The sequence below is a fragment of the Haliotis rufescens genome, unplaced genomic scaffold (assembly GCF_023055435.1).
Source record: "Haliotis rufescens isolate VD_foot unplaced genomic scaffold, xgHalRufe1.0.p SCAF_33, whole genome shotgun sequence".
In the NCBI taxonomy this organism is placed as follows: Eukaryota; Metazoa; Mollusca; class Gastropoda; order Lepetellida; family Haliotidae; genus Haliotis; species Haliotis rufescens.
Window position 1 is genome coordinate 4,227,515 of NW_025964035.1, and position 21,315 is coordinate 4,248,829.

The 21,315-nt window shown below is 41.8% G+C and overlaps 3 protein-coding genes across 3 annotated transcripts; all 3 read right to left on the reverse strand.

Moving 5' to 3' along the window:
- Positions 1–1,517: 1,517 nt before the first annotated feature.
- On the reverse strand, positions 1,518–8,512 carry LOC125372016 (sodium- and chloride-dependent glycine transporter 1-like). Its single transcript, XM_048380852.1, has 7 exons — positions 8,416–8,512; positions 7,719–7,831; positions 6,484–6,612; positions 5,742–5,841; positions 4,305–4,405; positions 3,594–3,764; positions 1,518–2,758 (listed from the first exon to the last, which is right to left on the reverse strand). The coding sequence occupies exons 1-7, from the start codon at positions 8,459–8,461 to the stop codon at positions 2,663–2,665; spliced, it is 756 nt and encodes a 251-aa protein (XP_048236809.1). The 5' UTR covers positions 8,462–8,512; the 3' UTR covers positions 1,518–2,662.
- A 1,946-nt stretch (positions 8,513–10,458) lies between these two features.
- LOC125372005 (sodium- and chloride-dependent creatine transporter 1-like) lies at positions 10,459–11,491 on the reverse strand. The gene is made up of 3 exons (XM_048380796.1): positions 11,373–11,491; positions 10,812–10,946; positions 10,459–10,598 (listed from the first exon to the last, which is right to left on the reverse strand). The coding sequence occupies exons 1-3, from the start codon at positions 11,412–11,414 to the stop codon at positions 10,491–10,493; spliced, it is 285 nt and encodes a 94-aa protein (XP_048236753.1). The 5' UTR covers positions 11,415–11,491; the 3' UTR covers positions 10,459–10,490.
- Positions 11,492–11,499: 8 nt separating this feature from the next.
- LOC125372002 (sodium- and chloride-dependent glycine transporter 2-like) lies at positions 11,500–20,616 on the reverse strand. The gene is made up of 4 exons (XM_048380781.1): positions 20,595–20,616; positions 19,433–19,564; positions 11,918–12,216; positions 11,500–11,505 (listed from the first exon to the last, which is right to left on the reverse strand). Exons 1-4 carry the CDS (start codon positions 20,614–20,616, stop codon positions 11,500–11,502), a joined length of 459 nt encoding a protein of 152 aa, XP_048236738.1.
- Between the last annotated feature and the right edge of the window lie 699 nt (positions 20,617–21,315).

Sequence of the window (21,315 nt, forward strand, 5' to 3'; positions counted from 1 at the left end):
TCGTGCCTTACGGCACTAATTTCAAATTGGCGACTACGCTTCGAAACATATTTTGACAGATTCTCGATAAAAAAATTGAAACCTGAACAAAAGAACATTCTGGAATGGCTGATATCGTTTTCAGTGACAAAACATAAGACAATATATTTGTTGTTCATACGCAAATTTTAAAACTTGATTATTATATGTAAAATACTACAAATAAATTCCAAATTGATAGAAAGCAGAAGTTCGATTTAGCTGAGGTAAACTTGCGCTGTCATGTTAATTCCTTTGAGTCAGGAAAAGTGCGCAGCTTTTCGCTTTGAAGCGGGGTATAAAAGATTTATTCTTCCTCTCAGAAATGCACGTGCAGCTTGTAGTGCTCGTGGCGGGGTATAAGAGATTTATTCCCCCGCTGAGATATCATTTGATCCAGAACTTTATCAACCCGACTCAACTCATCCATTTTCACAGTTGAATCAAAGGCTATTTTAACTGCTTTAGAATATATTGATAAAATGACTAAACATTAGGGATTCATACTATTTTCAGACTCTCTCTCCTGTCTTCAGGCTTTTAAAAATACCTCGTGTCAGCATCCAATTTTACTCGACATCATAGAACTACATAACAAACTTGCTACTGGCCAATACGACATCGTCTTTTGTTGGTTACCGAGCCATGTTGGAATTGTTGGTAATACACTGTCTGATGCTGCTGCAAAAGCAGCACTCAACAAATCTGTGACACCACTTCTTATACCATACATTGATTATAAACCTGTCATTAGATGTTACATCAGCGATCTAATGCAGAAGAAGTGGGACACCCAAGTGGCTATAAAAATTATAAATTACATGCAATAAAAGCAAATATCGGTTATAACTACTTGGGTTGTCAGTCCAGATTTGAAGAGGTCGTATTAAGACGATGTCGTATTGGTCATTCTCGTTAACTCATGAATATTTATTGAAAGGTGAGGATCCTCCATTTTGTATCCCTTGTGATGAAAGAATCACGGTCAAGGATGTCCTGCTTGACTGCATTGATTTTTCCATCACAAGGGATAAATATTTCAAAGTTTCATCGCTCAAGGATTTTTTTTATCCGGTAAGTTCTCATTTAATTCTTGCTTTTTAAAAGAAATTGACTTAATTCATAAATTTTGATTGTCATGTTTTGTAAATAAATAAATTCCTTTTATAATTGGTTGAATAAATCAATAACTGAGATTGTTAGTGGCTATATCCTCGAAGGGGGTTAAAGTAGTGTAAAATTATTGTCCCCCTGAGAGGATATGTAAGACCACGTCTCTCAAAGTATATTTATTTCAGCCACGTTTTTATTCGTAGTATTTATGTTCGTTTAACTTTGGCTAAACTTGTCAATAATCGCCAACAGCTGAAGGGATAATGTAAATCCGGCTGGGGTCCATGCAGGTGGCAGAAGTATTGTAAGTCCCCATGGACACTAGCATGGTGATCTACCTTCAGCTACTGGCGATCTGTAGCCCGTGTTTATATTGTACCGTTGCTTATAGTGATATCCTTTCTATAGTTGTATGCTAGTTTTAAATATTAATCTGTGATATTCTAGTAATTTTGGTTTTTATTAAGTTTAAACATATATATTAAAAATGAATAATTTCTCGTCACGATATAGCTGAAATATTGCCGATGTGACGTAAAGCATAAACTCACTCACTCATTCAATTTTTTTTCGCATTTACGAGTTAGCATATGTTCATGGTTTGCTCCCCGACATACCTAGGTGACCATTCAATAATGACGCTAATAAATTTGAAATCTATTACGATCAATCTCCTGAACCCTTTCGCCAATTCACTTCGTTATGTGTCAGAGTAAGAGGCGTTGCTAAAAATAGCCGCCCAATGAAATTACACGCATGACCGAGAGGCATTCTGAACGAAGTTACCAATAAGAGGTATAGTGCCGTCACTTGCTAAACGAAGTTACCAATAAGAGGTATAGTGCCGTCACTTGCTAAACGAAGTTACCAATAAGAGGTATAGTGCTGTCACTTGCTGAACGAAGTTACCAATAAGAGGTATAGTGCTGTCACTTGCTAAACGAAGTTACCAATAAGAGGTATAGTGCCGTCACTTGCTAAACGAAGTTACCAATAAGAGGTATAGTGCCGTCACTTGCTAAACGAAGTTACCAATAAGAGGTATAGTGCCGTCACTTGCTGAACGAAGTTACCAATAAGAGGTATAGTGCCGTCACTTGCTAAACGAAGTTACCAATAAGAGGTATAGTGCCGTCACTTGCTAAACGAAGTTACCAATAAGAGGTATAGTGCCGTCACTTGCTGAACGAAGTTACCAATAAGAGGTATAGTGCCGTCACTTGCTAAACGAAGTTACCAATAAGAGGTATAGTGCCGTCACTTGCTAAACGAAGTTACCAATAAGAGGTATAGTGCCGTCACTTGCTAAACGAAGTTACCAATAAGAGGTATAGTGCCGTCACTTGCTGAACGAAGTTACCAATAAGAGGTATAGTGCCGTCACTTGCTAAACGAAGTTACCAATAAGAGGTATAGTGCCGTCCCTTGCTAAACGAAGTTATGGTAGCGAATGGGTCCAGGATATTGATTATTACAGAATTGAGATATATCACACTGGATTATAGAGGATGGGTTGACATGGAACTGTCGATTATATGGCTACGTTGAGTGCTTCTTGCTCTTCACGTCTGTTTTCCATTGGTATATCCGATGGTACATCTTGCGGAATGAATGCGTTCACCAATTTCTGGGGAAAGAATAAACAATTCAGAGTACTTTTTTATTTATTAAATGAGAACTTGATATTAATTAAAATTTATTAATTTTGAACGTCGAAGCCTGGGAATAACCAGTCTAGATTATTTGTCGAAATGTATTCCATTGGTCGTAAAAGAGCATAGGTGAAATTACGAGTTTATAAAAGGATTATGAACATCCAATATGACACCAGGTGTTCCCGAAAAGGGCACCATGTCCTGCTTATCTGTTTTGGGTGAAATAGGGTACACTGTTATATTATAACACATGTATGTTTTGATATAGGTTTGCAGGACTGAGGTTTGTGTCTCTAATCTACTTGTAAGCAAAATGTCTTATTTTGAGTTAACATCACAAACAAAATCTACTCACTCACTCACTCACTCACTCACTCACTCACTCACATTATACATGGTTGAACGTCCTACCATGAGTAGTCCTGGTGTGATCTGACCCGTGAAGATTCCGGTGTAGAATAGGTCTTCAGCAACCCATGCTTGCCGTAAAAGGCGACTATGCTTGTCGTAAGAGGCGACTAACGGGATCGGGTGGTCAGACTCGCTGACTTGGTTGATGCATGTCATCGATCGCAATTGCGTGGATCGATGCTGATGATATTAATCACCGGATTGTCTGGACCAGACGTGATTATTTACAGACCGCCGTCATATAGCCGGAATATTGCTGAGTGCGGCGTTAAACAACAAACCAACCGCCCAAACTGATGTGATGTATTTCATGAGGAAAGCCAGCCACTCTGTCCATACATCTCCATCGTACATCGTCTCCATGTACTCAGGACCAGTGCAATCAGCTTCAGTTACCTGTTTAAATGTGTCCCCTTCCGACTTCCATACACAGTACACCATCCAGCAAGGCGTTGGTACAATCATGAACAGAGATATAAGCCAGCCAATCACAGTTGCCCATTCAGGATAGAAGTAGTCACCATATTTTGGAGGACGGTACTCGTAGAAGGCGTACACAAAAATAATCTGGAAATAGTGAATACATACATGTACGTACAACTGTGGCATGTGAACATGCAATAATTTTAAGATAAGAATTTTGTTTGTTTGTTGTTTAACGCCGCACTCAGCGATATTCCAGCTATATGACGGCGGCTGGAAATAATCGAGTATGGGTCAGACAATCCAGTGATTGACATCATGAGCATCGATCTTCGCAATTGGGATACGATGACAAGCATCAACCAAGTCAGCGAGCCTTACCGCCCGATCACGTTAGTCGCCTCTTACGACAAGCATTTGTTGCTGAAGAGCTTCAATAATAATAATAATAATAATAATAATAATAAGGGAGTTGTGTACCTTAAGGGTGGCAGAATTCTGGCTCGTGGGTTTCAGTTGGTATCTAAGACATTTCCTGCCACACCACCGTGATCATGAGACCAACTGACAAACTGAAAGCGACGTTATGAGGTTTATCCTCGCTCGCTCGCTCACTCACTCACTCACTCACTCACTCACTCACTCACTCACTCACTCAAGATTAAACATGGCTGAACGTCCTACCATGAGAAGTCCTGGTGTGATGTATTTCATGAGGAAAGCCAGCCACCTTGGGACGGTCTGTCCATACATCTCCATCGTACACTTGTCCAGTCTCCATACACCTGTAAAGTAAACGTCTTGTTATTCACAGATGCTTTCAATCGTTTTCTTTTTCTGCTATTGTTCAGAAACTTGAAGGTTCTCATTTTCCGGGTTGGAATAGGCCCCCAACAAACTATGCTTGTCGCATGGATCGGATGATCAGACTTGGTGTGCTTGTTTGTTTGTTGTTTAACGCCGTATTCAAGCTGTATGACGGCGGTCTTTAAATAATCGAATGTGGACCACACAGTACAGTGATTGACATCATGATCATCGGATCCACGCAGTTGAAAACGATAAGTGAGTGAGTAGGGTTTTACGCCGCTTTTAGCAATATTCCAGCAATATCAGCGGGGGCACCAGAAATGGGCTACACATATTTTACCCACATCGAGAATCGAACCCGGGTCTTCGTCGTGACGAGCATACGCTTTAACCACTAGGCTACCCGACCGCCCTGGGATACGATGATATGCATCAACCAAGTCAGCAACCCTGACCCCCGATCTTATTAGTCGACAAGCATAGTCGCCTTTTACGGCAAGCATGGGTTGCTGAAGACCTATTCTACCCCGGATCTTCACGGTGGGAGACAAACATGGGTTGCTGAACACCTATTCTACCCCGGATCTTCACGGGCCCATCAGACTGTGTGACTAGGTTGATCGCGCGACATCGTACGGCGTAGGGCGCTGCTGATAATATCAACCATAGGTTTATATGTCCTAGACACAATTATTTGACTAATTTTTAAATTATTAAATAACTGCGTGCCTGACCACCAGATCCATTTATTCTCCTCTTACGATAAGATCAGGCTGTCGGAGACCAAGAATTTGGAAAGCCAAATGCTGCGCGATGGCACGTGTTGTGTTTGTTGTTTAGCGCCGCACTCAGCAATATCTCGGGTAGATGACGGCGCTCGGTACATAATAAGACAATCCAGTGATGGACATCATGAGCATCGATCTACGCAATTGGGAACTCTGACGTCCAATCCACCAAGTCACCGACACGGACCACCTTATCCATTTAGTCGCCTAATACGACAAACATTTCTTGGGTTGGTTGGTTGGTTGGTTTGTTGTTTAACGCCGCACTCAGCAATATTCCAGCTATATGACGGGGGTCTGTAAATAATCGAGTCTGGACCAGACAATCCAGTGATTGGTATCATGAAATCAATCAAATGAATACAATTGGGATTGATGACATGCATCAACCAAGTCAGCGAGCCTGACCACCCGATCCCGTTAGTCGCCTCTTACGACAAGCATAGTCGCCTTTTACGGCAAGCATTGGTTGCTCGGGACCTACCTTCTTGCCGAATACCCATGCTATGACGAACATATTTACCAAACACCCAGGCCAGCACTATACACTCCACCACCCCAAACAGCATCACAGGCGGCACCGAGGAGTACCAGTCTACGAGAGTCAGGACGTAGATGCCACTCTGCAGCGAGACCATGTAAACAAGAGACGTGTTTTAAAACCAATGAAAATGTTTATGATGGAAGATCAGAGAATAAGCTGCAAATATCACATGATTAATAATGATATCATGTAGTTCTTATGGAGGGGGCAAGGGTAGCTCAGCCGCCCAAGGCGCCGCGATTCGCTGTGCAGAGTTGCGTCCCTTGGGCACGCCAGAAAATAATGATTATGGGTTCGAATCCCGGTTTGCCCCGATTATGTTTTTAGGTTTGTCAGCACCATACCCGTGCTCGTGGGTTTCACCGAAGTGGTAAACGTCTGAGACCTGCATCACTTCGGGCTTTCCTCCCACATTAAGCTGACACGCCGCGATATAACTGGAATAATGTTAAAAGCGGCGTAAAACCCAACTCACTCACTTCCTCACAAACTCTTATTTGTAAGTTCAAGGAATATTATTATTCAGATTGGGAGTTAAACTATCCCGTTAGTCGCCTCTTGCGACAGGCATAGTCGCCTTTTACGGCAAGTATGGGTTTCTGAAGACCTATTCTACCTCGGATCTTCAGGGGTCACACATCGTTTCGCAGGAGTATTGTGTGGAGATCCAATCGCTAATTTGCCTTGTATCTACAGTGGAATCGTGGTTATTTCGTCCTACCTGTGTGGTATAGGGAAGAGCTAGAAGGAAGCAAGGAAGAAACACGATCAGGAGGAGAAGCCACCGCCGTTTGGCCAGTGAAGGGAACTGGTCAGCTAGGGTCTCCTGTGTTATCTCTAAACTCGGTACCTGCAACGAAGGGTTTGTTTTGTAATGGTTTGCATTAATACGTTAACATTGGATTGGTTGGTTTGTTGTTTAACGCCGCACTCAGCAATATTCCAGCTATCTGACGGCGGTCTGTAAAGAGTCGAGGACCAGACAATCCAGTGATAAATATCTTGAGCATCGATCCATGCAATTGGGATCGATGACAGCATCAACCAAGTCAGCGAGCGTGACCACCCGATCCCGTTAGTCGCCCTTTACGACAAGCGTAGTCGCCTTTTATGGGTTGCTGAAGACCTATTCTACCCCGGATCTTCACGGGTCTAATGATACGTTAACAAATAACAAAGCATACATCATTACAACGCATATTCATCATCACAAGTGTACATTATGGTTGACTTATTGATGCAAAACATTTCATCTCCTTAGTTCATAATTTGTTCTCGTCGATATAAGTGTGGTGGTCGGCCATGTCCGCCGGTACAGCCGAAGATTCCCGAGAGCCGCAGCCCGTGCCAGGGAAGTCGCAGAACCCGAAAATCTGCCAGCCAATCGGCGAGCCGGGATCCCATGTGTGAGTCAGTCGAGTTCACAGCAAGCAAAGTACATGTAAGTACACGTCTTTCATGGCCTTTCACTTACCTTTGCCAAATTAACTGACTCACAATAGTGTCAACTAGTACCACTGGTACTATTATCGTCGGAATAGTACCGACATCGGTTTACACTATATAAGGATGAAACCACTCGTGAAGACCCGGGTTAGAATTGGTCTTCAGCAACCCATGCTTGTCGTAAGAGACGACTAACGGCATCGGGTGGTCAGGCTCGCTGACAAGGTTGATGCATGTCATCGTATCCCAATGGCGTAGAACGATGTTCATGATGTCAATCACTGGATTGTTTGGTCCAGACTCGATTATTTACAGACCGCAGTCATATAGCTGGAATATTGCTGAGTGCGACGTTAAACAACACACAAACAAGGGTGGCTGAGCACTGCTTGTGGGACGAATTTTCACTCACTCACTCACGCTCCGAACGACAAGCATAAGTTGCTGAGGACCAATTTTAACCATGAATCCCCTAGTCTAGTATGATTGTGATAAACTAGCTTCATATACCGTTGTATCAAGGCCCAACGTCATCATCATCAGGAAGACCAGCACCGACCACAACTGGGACAAAGGGAGATAAGTCACTGCTTCCGGTAACACTGAGAACGCCAGATTAAGACCTGAAGGCGGAAGTGAATTGGTTGCATTAGCATATGTGTATGCATCTTACACTGAAATTATACATACTATAGAGAGAGTCATTTATAATCCCAAACTGACTTCCACGGGAGATATCGCTTGCGTGAGAACACGCGATCTCTCGTTGGTTACTGACATTACATCACTAATCTCTCCGTCACAGAAGCTAGTTAGCTGTTCATATACACTGAAGACCCTGTTTATTACTGTTTACAAACTGACAAGAATGATGTGGGATGCTAAACAACATATCACCCTCGTGTCTTTTGATATGAAATATATCAACGCTAGGCGATACAAGTTTAACTCCTCGCAAACCTCGATTTTTTAATAAAACAAAATATAACAAAAGACCCGAGAGTGAGATTCTTTATACGTACATGGGCTACATTATTAACAAACAAACAAACCTGACAAACGTATTTGTAGAACAACATCAGACTAATGTACATGTAGATGCCCAAAGCGGATGGTCGGTGAAACAGAGTTTAAAGTTCCAGATTAAGGCACTAATATCACGACGTGCATGTGCAGTTTTCTGTTATTATGCGTTAATTTGGTGTACCTGATGACTTGAAGTCGTCCATGTCGACCCCGGTCACGTAAGCCATGTGCCCCAACACCGTGAAGATAGACAGTCCACAGAAGATGGTGATCAGAGGGTCCACGATGCATAGAATTAGCGCAACCCTGGCAATAGCAATATTCAATGACCACTTCTGTTATGACTCAAGAGAGCAACGCCAATATACATCATTAGGCAGTGCGCTTTCTCGTTTCTTTGTTTCTTTGTTGTTTATTCCAGCTATATGACGGCGGTCTGAAAATAATCGAGTCTGGACCAGATAATCCAGTGATTGATATCATGAACATCGATCCACGCAGTTGGGATACGATGACATGCATCAACCAGGTCAGCGAGCCTGACCGCACGATTCCGTTAGTCGCCTCTTACGACAAGCATAGTCGCTTTTTACAGCAAGCATGGGTTGCTGAAGACCTGTTCTATCCCGGATCTTCACGGGTCAAGTGAGCTTTCTCAGTGTGCAAACAAATGTAAAATGAAGATTTAGGGCGAGATTTTTAAAACCTTTGTTTATTATAATGATTTCTCTGCCCAATATCATCATTGTTTCAAGGAAAGAATTTAAGAGTGCTTCCTTCGTCAGTGTTTCTGTCAATGTGTTTATTTTTTGTTGTTATTCTTCTTAAAACAAGAAAACCACACATGTGCATATATGTACACATAAGTTATATGCCTCTTATGCATCGTAATTAATATATATTAATTAATATATTAATAATTTATCGTTGCCATTATGACATTCACCTTGGAACATACGTGTAAAAAGGAAATGACCGGAAAAACACAGTCAATGAAACCTCTCAGATCGTGATTCATATTCATATCCCCTTATGGTATAAGTCGGGGAACACATATGTTAATATGAACTTATCAGCCAATGATAGGGGATGCAACCCCCTCAGATCGTGATTCATATTTATATCCCCATTATGGTATAAGTCAGGGAACACACATGAGCAACCAAACACAGGTGATGCAACCTCTCATATTGCGATGCACAATTATTTCAATATCTTTGTATACCGTGTGATGTGTTTTAAATGGAATAGACCAGAAAAACATGGGCGATGATACCTCTCTGATCGTAATTCAGAAATAGATCGTTATCATTGTGTAAGTCGTGGAATACATGTGTTAGGAAGGACTGACGTGAAATACATGTGTTAGGAAGGACTGACGTGTAATACATGTGTTAGGAAGGACTGACGTGTAATACATGTGTTAGGAAGGACTGACGTGTAATACATGTGTTAGGAAGGACTGACGTGAAATACATGTGTTAGGAAGAACTGACGTGTAATACATGTGTTAGGAAGGACTGACGTGTAATACATGTGTTAGGAAGAACTGACGTGTAATACATGTGTTAGGAAGGACTGACGTGTAATACATGTGTTAGGAAGGACTGACGTGTGACACATGTTTGAGTAAGAACTGACATTGAAACCAAGATGGTGAAGCGCGGTGGAACACGAATTGGTAAACAATAACATGTTTACTTAGAGAAAAGAAACGGTTACCGTCTAAACCCCAAGAACAAATGGTACAACTTAATAGACTGTATAATACGAAAGCCCATTAGGACCATATTGGTTTTGTTTTTTTCTCTCTTCAAAGTCGTAATTTCAAGAGAAAAGTCATACTTACGACTTTTCAAAACTTGTAACTACGAGAAAATATAGTTTATAATAAGATTCTATTTAATACTTTGTCATTATATCACAGTGATTTTCATCATCATTGTAAAAGTCCTAATTACGACTTCTTATCGTAATTACGACTTTTAAAAGAGATAAAACAAAATACTAATATGGTCCTAATGGGATTTCGAAGTGTGTAGTATTTCAATGAGACAGAATAGTTCTTCAATCACTGCTTCCAAACATAAAAACCCGAACATTTGTTTCAAAAGCGTCTTTCAGGATATCCTGTGTCAAGCGAACAATTATTTTTAGTGTGTAAAAAATGTGTATGGAATCTAATATTTCCATTATTTTCTGGAACAGATAATGTAAACATACAGGCCCTCTGGAATTTTTAATACCCCGCTCCCCTTACCTGTAGCAGTTACTGCTTCGCTGATTGTGACTGGAAATTGTGTTGGCGATCCCTGTACTGGTTCCCATCGAGTGAAGGGCATAGCCACACGCCTCGATCCATATCTACAACACATGAAGATAACAGATCATGGAATTACCCTGTCCTCCGTAATGACATTATTGCTCATATGAGTCATGTCAATGTCTGAAGTTAAACCCTCATTCCAATACCACACAACCTCCAGAGGTTGCATAAGAAAGAACATTTTTCCCACATGCTACATGAATAGTTTATGATGTAGCAGCTGATGTGGCGAACTTTGCCATGGCACTTACGTTAGGGCTTTTTAGCTGTCCAAAGTCTGGTCTCATGAGATAAAATATTCCATCTGTCGCCCCTGGCAACAAGGAGCCCCGTATTAGGAAGACCGCACACACAAGCACGGGGCACATGAAGGTTACGTACACGATCTGAAAATGATTGTTATATTGTTTGTTTGTTTGTTTGTTTGTAGTTTAACGGCGCACTCAGCAATATTCTACCTTTATAGCGGCGGTCTGTAAGTAATCGAGTCTGGACCAGACAATCCATTAATTGATTCCATGAGCATCGATCCACGCAATTGGAATTGATGATATGCATCAACCAAGTCAGCGAGCCTGACCATCCGATCCCGTTAGTCGCCTCTTACGACAATCATTTTCGCCTTTTACTAAAAACATTGGTTGCTGAAGACCTATTCTACACAGGATCTTCACGGGTCCTGATTTGTCAGTGATCAATTCATATAATTTTCACCGCTATTGTTCTTGACGCCCAATAGTTCGTTAGATAATCGAGTATGGTTATTCTCTGGCGTTTTATATGTACTGACCTATGCCTAAATTCGCCATTACCTTGCCCGTAACACGGATACCCTTAAACAGCATGATGTACATGGTGACATAGGTGAAGGTGAGACATCCAAACAAAGGCCACCGAATGGACCCTGTGTCATCGAGGCCACTCGAGATGTCCAGTGTATTATATCTGAAACAGATGAGTTTCCTTGTTAACAAGGTCTTGGTTTGTTTGTTGTTCAACGCCGCATACACCAGCTATATGACGGCGGCCTGTAAATAATCGAGTCTAAAACCATTGCTTGACATCATGAGCATCGATCCACGTAATTGTGATACGATGACAGGCATCAACCAAGTCAGTTAGCCTGCCCATCCGATCCCGTTAGTCGCCTTCTACGGCAGGCATTGGTTCCTGAAGACCTATCTACTCCGGATCTTCACGGGTCTGTTTCTGCATGCCTTAGGTTAATGATCATTATGGATATCTACTTTTACCTGACATGATTTAAGAAATAATAAGCACCTTTACAATGTTACTGTAATTTCGGTTTTAAATAACATTTACTTATACAGAGATGTGTTAGATCATAGTTAAATACTTGCCTCCAGAATTCTTCTGAGGCACTAGCAACATTCGCAGTGGATCCATTCAGGTGACCCGACTGTGTCGTGTTAATGGCAGCTCGCAGTGGAACCGTGCCATTCACTGTGGTGTTCATCCCTTGGTGCCCATACAGCGTCGACTCCACGCAGCTGGGCGTGTTCCAGGGGTTGCCACAGGTAGACCAGGGCAGGGGGTTGAAGAAGGAGTTGAAGAAGTAGTAGAGATACCAGGAGAAGTACATGGACGTGTACATGGCGTACACCCACGACACCAACGCCGTGCCCAGGCCAAGGCCTGTTCAAAATACACACGTGTCATGTATTGAATACAATTAAGGTAACATACATTATACGCTTTTCATTTGTTCTTTAACGCCGCACTCAGCAAAATTCCTGAAATGTTCGATATTTTTCAATATTTTCCATCCATTGAAAGCACGTGGAATAAAGATCAAAGTTCAAACTTTTAATGTTCAGGGCCCCGTTCCACAAAGCGATCGCAGCGCTAAGGTGATCGTAACTCCCATATTTTAACATAAGCTTACGACAGTCGCAGAGCTAAGGTTATCATAACTCACAGATTTTAACATTAGCTTAAGACAGTCGCAGCGCTAAGGTGATCGTAACTCCATATTTTAACATTAGCTTAAGACAGTCGCAGTGCTAAGGTTATCGTAACTCCCATTTTTTAACATTAGCTTACGACATTTGCAGCGCTAAGGTTATCGTAACTCCCATATTTTAACATTAGCTTAAGACAGTCGCAGCGCTAAGGTGATCGTAACTCCCATATTTTAACATTAGCTTACGACAGTCGCAGCGCTAAGGTGATCGTAACTCCCATATTTTAACATTAGCTTACGACAGTCGCAGTGCTAAGGTGATCGTAACTCACAGATTTTAACATTAGCTTACGACAGTCGCAGCGCTAAGTTTATCGTAACTCCCATATTTTAACATTAGCTTACGACAGTCGCAGCGCTAAGGTGATCGTGACTCCCATATTTTAACATTAGCTTACGACAGTCGCAGCGCTAAGGTGATCGTGACTCCCATATTTTAACATTAGCTTACGACAGTCGCAGCGCTAAGGTGATCGTGACTCCCATATTTTAACATTAGCTTACGACAGTCGCAGCGCTAAGGTGATCGTGACTCCCATATTTTAACATTAGCTTAAGACAGTCGCAGCACTAAGGTGATCGTAACTCCCATATTTTAACATTAGCTTACGACAGTCGCAGCGCTAAGGTGATCGTAACTCCCATATTTTAACATTAGCTTAAGACAGTCGCCGCGCTAAGTTGATCGTAACTCACAGATTTTAACATTAGCTTAAGACAGTCGCAGCGCTAAGGTTATCATAACTCCCATATTTTAACATTAGCTTACGACAGTCGCAGTGCTAAGGTGATCGTAACTCACAGATTTTAACATTAGCTTAAGACAGTCGCAGCGCTAAGGTTATCGTAACTCCCATATTTTAACATTAGCTTACGACAGTCGCAGTGCTAAGGTGATCGTAACTCACAGATTATAACATTAGCTTAAGACAGTCACAGCGCAGCGCTAAGGTGATCGTAACTCCCATATTTTAACATTAGCTTACGACAGTCGCAGCGCTAAGGTTATCGTAACTCCCATATTTTAACATTAGCTTACGACAGTTGCAGTGCTAAGGTGATCGTAACTCACAGATTTTAACATTAGCTTAAGACAGTCGCAGCGCTAAGGTTATCGTAAGTCCCATATTTTAACATTAGCTTACGACAGTCGCAGTGCTAAGGTGATCGTAACTCACAGATTATAACATTAGCTTAAGACAGTCACATCGCAGCGCTAAGGTGATCGTAACTCCCATATTTTAACATTAGCTTACGACAGTCGCAGCGCTAAGGTTATCGTAACTCCCATATTTTAACATTAGCTTAAGACAGTCGCAGCGCTAAGGTGATCGTAACTCCCATATTTTAACATTAGCTTACGACAGTCGCAGTGCTAAGGTGATCGTAACTCCCATATTTTAACATTAGCTTACGACAGTCGCAGTGCTAAGGTGATCGTAACTCACAGATTTTAACATTAGCTTAAGACAGTCGCAGCGCTAAGTTTATCGTAACTCCCATATTTTAACATTAGCTAACGACAGTCGCAGCGCTAAGGTGATCGTGACTCCCATATTTTAACATTAGCTTACGACAGTCGCAGCGCTAAGGTGATCGTGACTCCCATATTTTAACATTAGCTTACGACAGTCGCAGCGCTAAGGTGATCGTGACTCCCATATTTTAACATTAGCTTAAGACAGTCGCAGCGCTAAGGTGATCGTAACTCACAGATTTTAACATTAGCTTACGACAGTCGCAGTGCTAAGGTGATCGAAACTCCCATATTTTAACATTAGCTTACGACAGTCGCAGCGCTAAGGTGATCGTAACTCCCATATTTTAACATTAGCTTAAGACAGTCGCCGCGCTAAGTTGATCATAACTCACAGATTTTAACATTAGCTTACGACAGTCGCAGCGCTAAGGTTATCGTAACTCCCATATTTTAACATTAGCTTACGACAGTCGCAGTGCTAAGGTGATCGTAACTCACAGATTTTAACATTAGCTTAAGACAGTCGCAGCGCTAAGGTTATCGTAACTCACAGATTTTAACATTAGCTTACGACAGTCGCAGTGCTAAGGTGATCGTAACTCACAGATTATAACATTAGCTTAAGACAGTCACAGCGCAGCGCTAAGGTGATCGTAACTCCCATATTTTAACATTAGCTTACGACAGTCGCAGCGCTAAGGTGATCGTAACTCACAGATTTTAACATTAGCTTATGACAGTCGCAGCGCTAAGGTGATCGTAACTCCCATATTTTAACATTAGCTTACGACAGTCGCAGCGCAGTGCTAAGGTGATCGTAACTCCCATATTTTAACATTAGCTTACGACAGTCGCAGCGCTACGTTCGCTTTTAGGAACGGGGCCCTGGTGTTTTGCTTATTACAGAAGCATATAAAGCATCGCTAGTATTGACTTTTCCCATAGAAATGAGGTTCCTGTCAACCATTTGGACTTTACCAGCTGTCTTGCTGACAGTCCTCTTGACGCATCGTCAGCAGGGTTATTTTCAGTTTGGATATATCGCCATTGACTAGGGTATGTTGACTCCCTTATCTGCGATACATGGTTAGCTACAAAGATATAAAAGCGCTTAGAGTCATTATTGATGTAGCCTAGCACCAGCTTGCTCTCCGTCCAGAAGAATTCTGAAATGTTTCCAGACTGGAGTTCTTCTTTTAGGACGTTGCATTATTATAACCGACACAAGAGCTGCCGTCAATTCTAATCTGGGAATGGCCATCTGTCGCAATGGGGCGTCACGTAATTTTCCAATTACGAAGAAGCAGTGCACTTGATCGCATTGGTCAACAAGTCTGATGTAACTGCATTGTCCATATCCACAGCTGCTTGCATCGGACAAGTGATGCAATTCTACACTTTACAATTCTCCAAAATGAATTCGATTCACATGTAGCGACTGTAGGAGAGACAGTTCGCTACGTTCTCAGTTAGATCGCAGTTCATCAGGGAAGGGATCGTCCCAATTTGATCCTTCTCTGCACATCTGTTGCAGAACTTCCTTTCGAACCAACACAACGGGTGCTATGAACCCGAGGGGATCACGGATCGAGCTGATCATTGACAAGATTCCTCGTCGAGTCAGGGGTACATCGTTCAGCACAATTCTGAACTGAAACGCGTCCGATTCAATGTTCCATTGGTAATGATTGGTAATGCATCATGAACTAGACTGAAGTCTTTTAGTTCCTTAAACCGATCCTCCTTAGGATCTGTTGTGATTACTTCACGTGAGTTCGACACAAACTTGTGTAAATGCAGCCTACTTTTGAGCACAGTTTCCTTGTGTTCTGGATAGGCTCGACAGCTTCAGCAACTGACGAGACCGGCTTTAGGCCGTCATCCACATAGAAGTTTGTTCTGAGAAAGTCTGCAGCTTCTACTCCAACTTCCGATTCGAAGTCATTTGGAATTTGTTTCAAGCCATAATGAGCGCATCCCGGGGAGGAAGATGCACCAAACAGATGGACCTTTAGTCGATATTCAGTCGGCTCCATAGTGAAATCTCTATCTGTGTACCACAGAATTCTCAGATAGTCTCTATGAGGTTCTGTAACTTGAAATTGGAAAAAAAACCATCGGTTTGATGTCACACAGGAAGGCAAACTGCTCTTCACGTAATCTACACCCAACACCAATAAGCGCATTCGTTCAGGCCCTTGTGACAGATGGTCGTTAAGAGATTCACCTTGAAACTTGGCGCTACAATCGATCCTGTCTGGTTTCCATGCACGGTACATGCCATGATGTGGAACATACCACGCTGGTTAACGCGAGTCATCACTTTGTAATTTTTCAGCGTAACCATTATCAATCATGTCTCGCATGAAAGTCTGATAGTCCTTGAAGAAGGATGGTCTCTTCTCGAATTGAGCCTATAGTTGTCTCAGTCGTTTCTGAGCTTGACTGATATTGTTAGGCAACTTAGGTGCCACCTTACCTCGAAATGGAAGGGGCATTTCGTAATGTCCATTGTCTTGTTGTCCTATGCCCTCTTTCATCTGTTTCAGGAAAGAAGTATCATCATTCGATATCCCATCTTTACGCTCCTGTTCTGGGAAATCATATTCCAGAGATCTTATAACACTTTGTGTTAACTGAGATTCCTTAATCGATGAGGAAATGTACATCTTTATTGATATTGACGTAGAAATGTTCCCTTGTACTTCGTAAGTCAACATTCTATGACTTACACCAACAGGGTCATATTCGTCCGTTTCTCGTCCAGTGCCAGTTATCATATAGTTATCCCCAAGGGTGAATATTTCTCTTCTCTATGAGAATATCGAAAGCACTAATCCATGAGGGATATGTCAATGGATCTCCATCAAACCTACCTGGCTGAGGTGGGGGCAATCTGCTAATGTTCATTTGTTCAGCAAAGATTTTAAATAAATCAGTCATGGAAACTTGTCCTGAGCATGTTTGTTTTGGTGTAAATACTGGTGCTTCAATAAACCAGAGTTGCTGTAGGTAACCTTTCAACTGATGGACCCGTGAAGATCCGGGGTAGAATAGGTCTTCAGCAACCCATGCTTGCCGTAAAAGGCGACTATGCTTGTCGTAAAAGGCGACTTACGGGATCGGGTGGTCAGGCTCGCTGACTTGGTTGATGCATGTCATCGATCCCAATTGCGTGGATCGATGCTCATGATATCAACCACTGGGTTGTCTGGTCCAGACTCGATTATTTACAGACCGCCGTCATATAGCTGAAATATTGCTGAGTGCGGCGTTAAACAGCAAACCAACCAACCAACCAACTTTCAACTGATGAAACTAGTTTTTAAATTTGTTTCAGATTGATCAAGGCTTTCACACTGATTTTCTAAACTATTCAGATATTTATCAACACGTTCCTTAGCAACAGAATTGTTACCATACTCATATGTGCTTTCTTTAATGTCAAAATCTTCAGATTGTTCTAACACACCTAATCTAGCCTCGGCCATTTCAAGTTCACGTTTTGTAGAAAGCGTCTCTAATTCAGCGGGGGCACGGGTGGCCCAGTCGTCTAAGGCGCCGCGATTCGCTGTGCAGAGTTACGTCCCTTGGGCACGCCAGAAACCTATGATTGTGGGTTCGAACCTGGTTCGCCCCGATTATGTTTCTAGGTTTGTCAGCACCATACCCGTGCTCGTGGGTTTCACCGAAGTGGTAAACATCACTTCGGTCTTTCCTCCCTGATTAAGCTGATACGCCGTGATATAACTGGAATACTGTTAAAAGGGGCGTAAATCCCAACTCACTCACTCACTCACTCTCATTCAGCACGTTTTGCTGCCTCTTATTGCACATATTGCAATTTAACCTTCAAAGCTGCTATCTCAGCGGCCGTATCAACTTGATCTACTTGACACATTTGAGCGAGTAGATAAATGTGAAGTAACTGACTTCCGTGCATTTTGGAAATGCACTGCAGTTATCAAATTCAAAAGTTCAATCTTCAAATATCTTTCAAATGTTAATAAAGGTCATGGATATTACCCGGAGTTAGGTATTTTTACTATAATGTTCGTTATTTTTCAATATTTTCCTTCCATTGAAAACACGTGGAATAAAGGTCAAAGTTCAAACTTTTAATGTTGAGGTGTTTTGTGAAATACAGAAGCATATTAAAACATCGCAAACTTTCAAATTTCATAGCCTCAATTAAACCTCGCTTCGCTTCACAGCTTCGTAAAAAAACAACTGTGCTTCCCTACATTCATTCGTTACACAAGACATTAACATCGTTTTTCTTACAAAGTTTCGGTAGGTCAGCACAGCGTTTTTTCGTTCGTTCGTAACACTAATGAATCTTTTTACACAAAAAGAGTTACAAAGGGGAGTTAACTCCATATTCAGTCACTCAATCAACATCGTCTCTGGGTTAAGGGGCGCAACTCTAGGGTTAGCGAAACGTTAATAAAAGCTTCAGCTACAATTCCAGCTACATGACGGCGCTCTGTAAATAATCGCGTCTGGACCAGACAATCAAGTAAATGACATCATGCGCATCCATCCACGCAATTAAAATACGATGACATGCATCAAACAAGTCAGCGAGTCTGACATGCCGATCCCGTTAGTCGCCTCTAACAACAAGCATAGTCGCCGTTTACAGCAAGCATTGGTTGCTGAAGACGTATTCTACCCCGGATCTTACGGATAACATTATACGCAATTCTATTGCTTCCATCAACGGTTTTTCTCTCGATCAAATTCAGTATATTCAGTTAAAAGTATTTTCCATTGCCATTGGCTTAAAAAGATATATGAGACTTCTGTTTCTTCAGCACAAATGTAGGGGAAATGTCTGCACAATCAGATTTATCTACCCGTGAAGATCCGGGGTAGAATAGGTCTTCAGCAACCCATGCTTGCCGTAAAAGGCGACTATGCTTGTCGTAAGCGGCGACTAACGGGATCGGGTGATAAGGCTCTCTGACTTTGTTGATGCATATCATAGTATCCCAATTGCGTGGATCGATGCTCATGATGCCAATCACTGGATTTTCTGGTCTAGACTCGATTATTTTCAGACCGCTGTCGTATAGCTGTAATATTGCTGAGTACGGCGTTAAACAACAAACAAACAAACAGGATGCCGATAGTCACACCGAATGTCAGTGAAATTTACAAAAGCATTTTGATATAGTTATTACCAATAAAATGACTTTGTGGAGGTCACTGGTATTGCACTGATACACCAGTATCAACAAAGCGGAAGAGACGTTACATATTGTATTGAATTTATGAAAATAAAAAAATAAATAAATAAATTGTATTTACCACAAAATAATGTTTTTCCACAATTTGCCTGCCAAGGGTATTTAATATGAACTTCTAGATAAATCTCTGACGGATACATTTATTGTACATATCACCTTTCATGGCTGGACAAAACTTCCACACCTCAACAGGCCCTTTCTGGTAGTATTGTCCAATGACGACCTCCAGGAAGTACAGCGGCACGGCACAAAGACCCACAAACACCAGGTAAGGGATCAAGAATGCTCCTGAAAAGAGTACACAGAGTCGGTGAGAGATTTCTGAGACTTATAAACCTCCGGTGACGTCATCCTATTATTCTCCAGTCGGGGTAAATCTCATAAACAGGGACATAAACAGATTTTACAGGATATTCAAGTCATATTTGCTATATAATGTGTTATAATATCCCAGGGATTTTATATAATGTCCTGGGTATTTTATTAATATAACTTCCGTTCAGATTGTAACATGTAATGAAATGTAAAATTAAATGACAAATATTTTCTATATATTCCCGAGGATCGAAATCGCAACCTTATCTGTAGCCCAGTGAGCGTACGACAAGGCTACAGAGGTGTAGATAAGCTTCACTGCTTTTAAGAATGTCCTTTTTAAGATCCGTACGCCAGCAACAGATATTTTACGCCCGTTTCCTAAGGTTCGTGGAAAGTATGTTCGAAACATAAAAATGTTGATAAATGTTGTTTTAAGGTTCAAAATCGGTTAATATATATAATGCATAATTTGTTGCAGACAAACAGACTGCGTATACATTTGTAAAAAAAATGGTGGTGTTGCTATTTCACAAATTCTCTTGAAGCAGATATACACAGTCAATGTTCGGTGACCTTATGTAGAGAAAAATGTAATTAATATTGCGGTTTCATATATTATCTTGTGTGGTAAATATACATTTTAGCATCTTCCCGAGACAAGGGAATCAACTGACTTTAAGGTCCAGTTTTCTCTGAACTTTTATAGTCTGTTAACTCCCTTGCCTCGGGAAGATGACATTTTATATGTAAGGACCCGTGAAGATCCGGGTTAGAATAGATCTTCAGCAACCCATGCTTGCCGTAAAAGGCGACTATGCTTGTCGTAAAAGGCGACTAACGGGATCGGGCGGTCAGACTTGGTTGATGCATGTCATCGATCCCAACTGCGTTGATCGATGCTCATCATGTCAATCACTGGATCATCTGGTCCAGACTCGATTATTTACAGACCGCCGTCATTTAGCTGGAATATTGCTGATTGCGGCGTTCAACAACAAACCAACCAACCGTACCTCCGCCATTCCTTGCGCATAGGTAAGGAAACTTGAGCAGAGTTCCCTCCCCGACACTGTATCCCAACAACGTGACGATGCCATCCACTCGATGACCCCATGTTTCTCTTGTTTCTGAAAATAAAGAACCAGTGGTATGATATACGTCCCAGCTCTGGCGTTAGAGGATGTTATAAGTAAAACACCAACTAGCAAAGCCAATCGGAGTTGAGGCGAGGCGAGGCGAGGGGAAATGAGGTTTAAAATCACGTATTGATGTGTAATCATGTATATAGCGACGTGGGTGCTCGTGTGCGTGTGTGTGTGTGTGTGTGTGTGTGTGTGTGTGTGTGTGTGTGGAGACTCCGAACCAGCCAGTAACTGATTTAAAATCCTTGCTTTCTGGTAATTGCAGGAAGGGTTTTATCCCCTTAATGCCGAGTGCCAAGCCAGGTTTGTTTGTTTGTTGTTTAAAGCCGCACTCAATAATGTTCCAGCTATATGACGACGGTCTGTAAATAATCAAGACCAAACCAGACTCTCTCTCTTTCCGCTTTTAACAGTATTCCAGTTATATCACGGCGTGTCAGCTTAATGTGGGAGGAAACCCCGAAGTGATGCAGGTCTCAGACGATTACCACTTCGGTGAAACCCACGAGCACGGGCATGGCGCTGACAAACCTAGAAACATAATCGGGGCGAACCGGGATTCGAACCCACAATCATAGG

Coding starts and splice junctions, on each gene's coding strand:
- LOC125372016 (XM_048380852.1), bottom strand. CDS start 8,461: ATGGCTTACGTGACCGGGGTCGACATGGACGACTTCAAGTCATCAG. Junction 7,832..8,415: donor GGACGACTTCAAGTCATCAG/GTACACCAAATT, acceptor TTCCGCCTTCAG/GTCTTAATCTGGCGTTCTCA. Junction 3,765..4,304: donor TCACACCAGGACTTCTCATG/GTAGGACGTTCA, acceptor CACTATTTCCAG/ATTATTTTTGTGTACGCCTT.
- LOC125372005 (XM_048380796.1), bottom strand. CDS start 11,414: ATGTACATCATGCTGTTTAAGGGTATCCGTGTTACGGGCAAG. Junction 10,947..11,372: donor GTATCCGTGTTACGGGCAAG/GTAATGGCGAAT, acceptor AATCATTTTCAG/ATCGTGTACGTAACCTTCAT. Junction 10,599..10,811: donor GACAGCTAAAAAGCCCTAAC/GTAAGTGCCATG, acceptor CATGTGTTGTAG/ATATGGATCGAGGCGTGTGG.
- LOC125372002 (XM_048380781.1), bottom strand. CDS start 20,616: ATGGCGGAGGTACGGTTGGTTG. Junction 19,565..20,594: donor GGCGGAGGTACGGTTGGTTG/GTTTGTTGTTGA, acceptor TACTCTTTTCAG/GAGCATTCTTGATCCCTTAC. Junction 12,217..19,432: donor GTTTTGTCCAGCCATGAAAG/GTGATATGTACA, acceptor TATTTTGAACAG/GCCTTGGCCTGGGCACGGCG.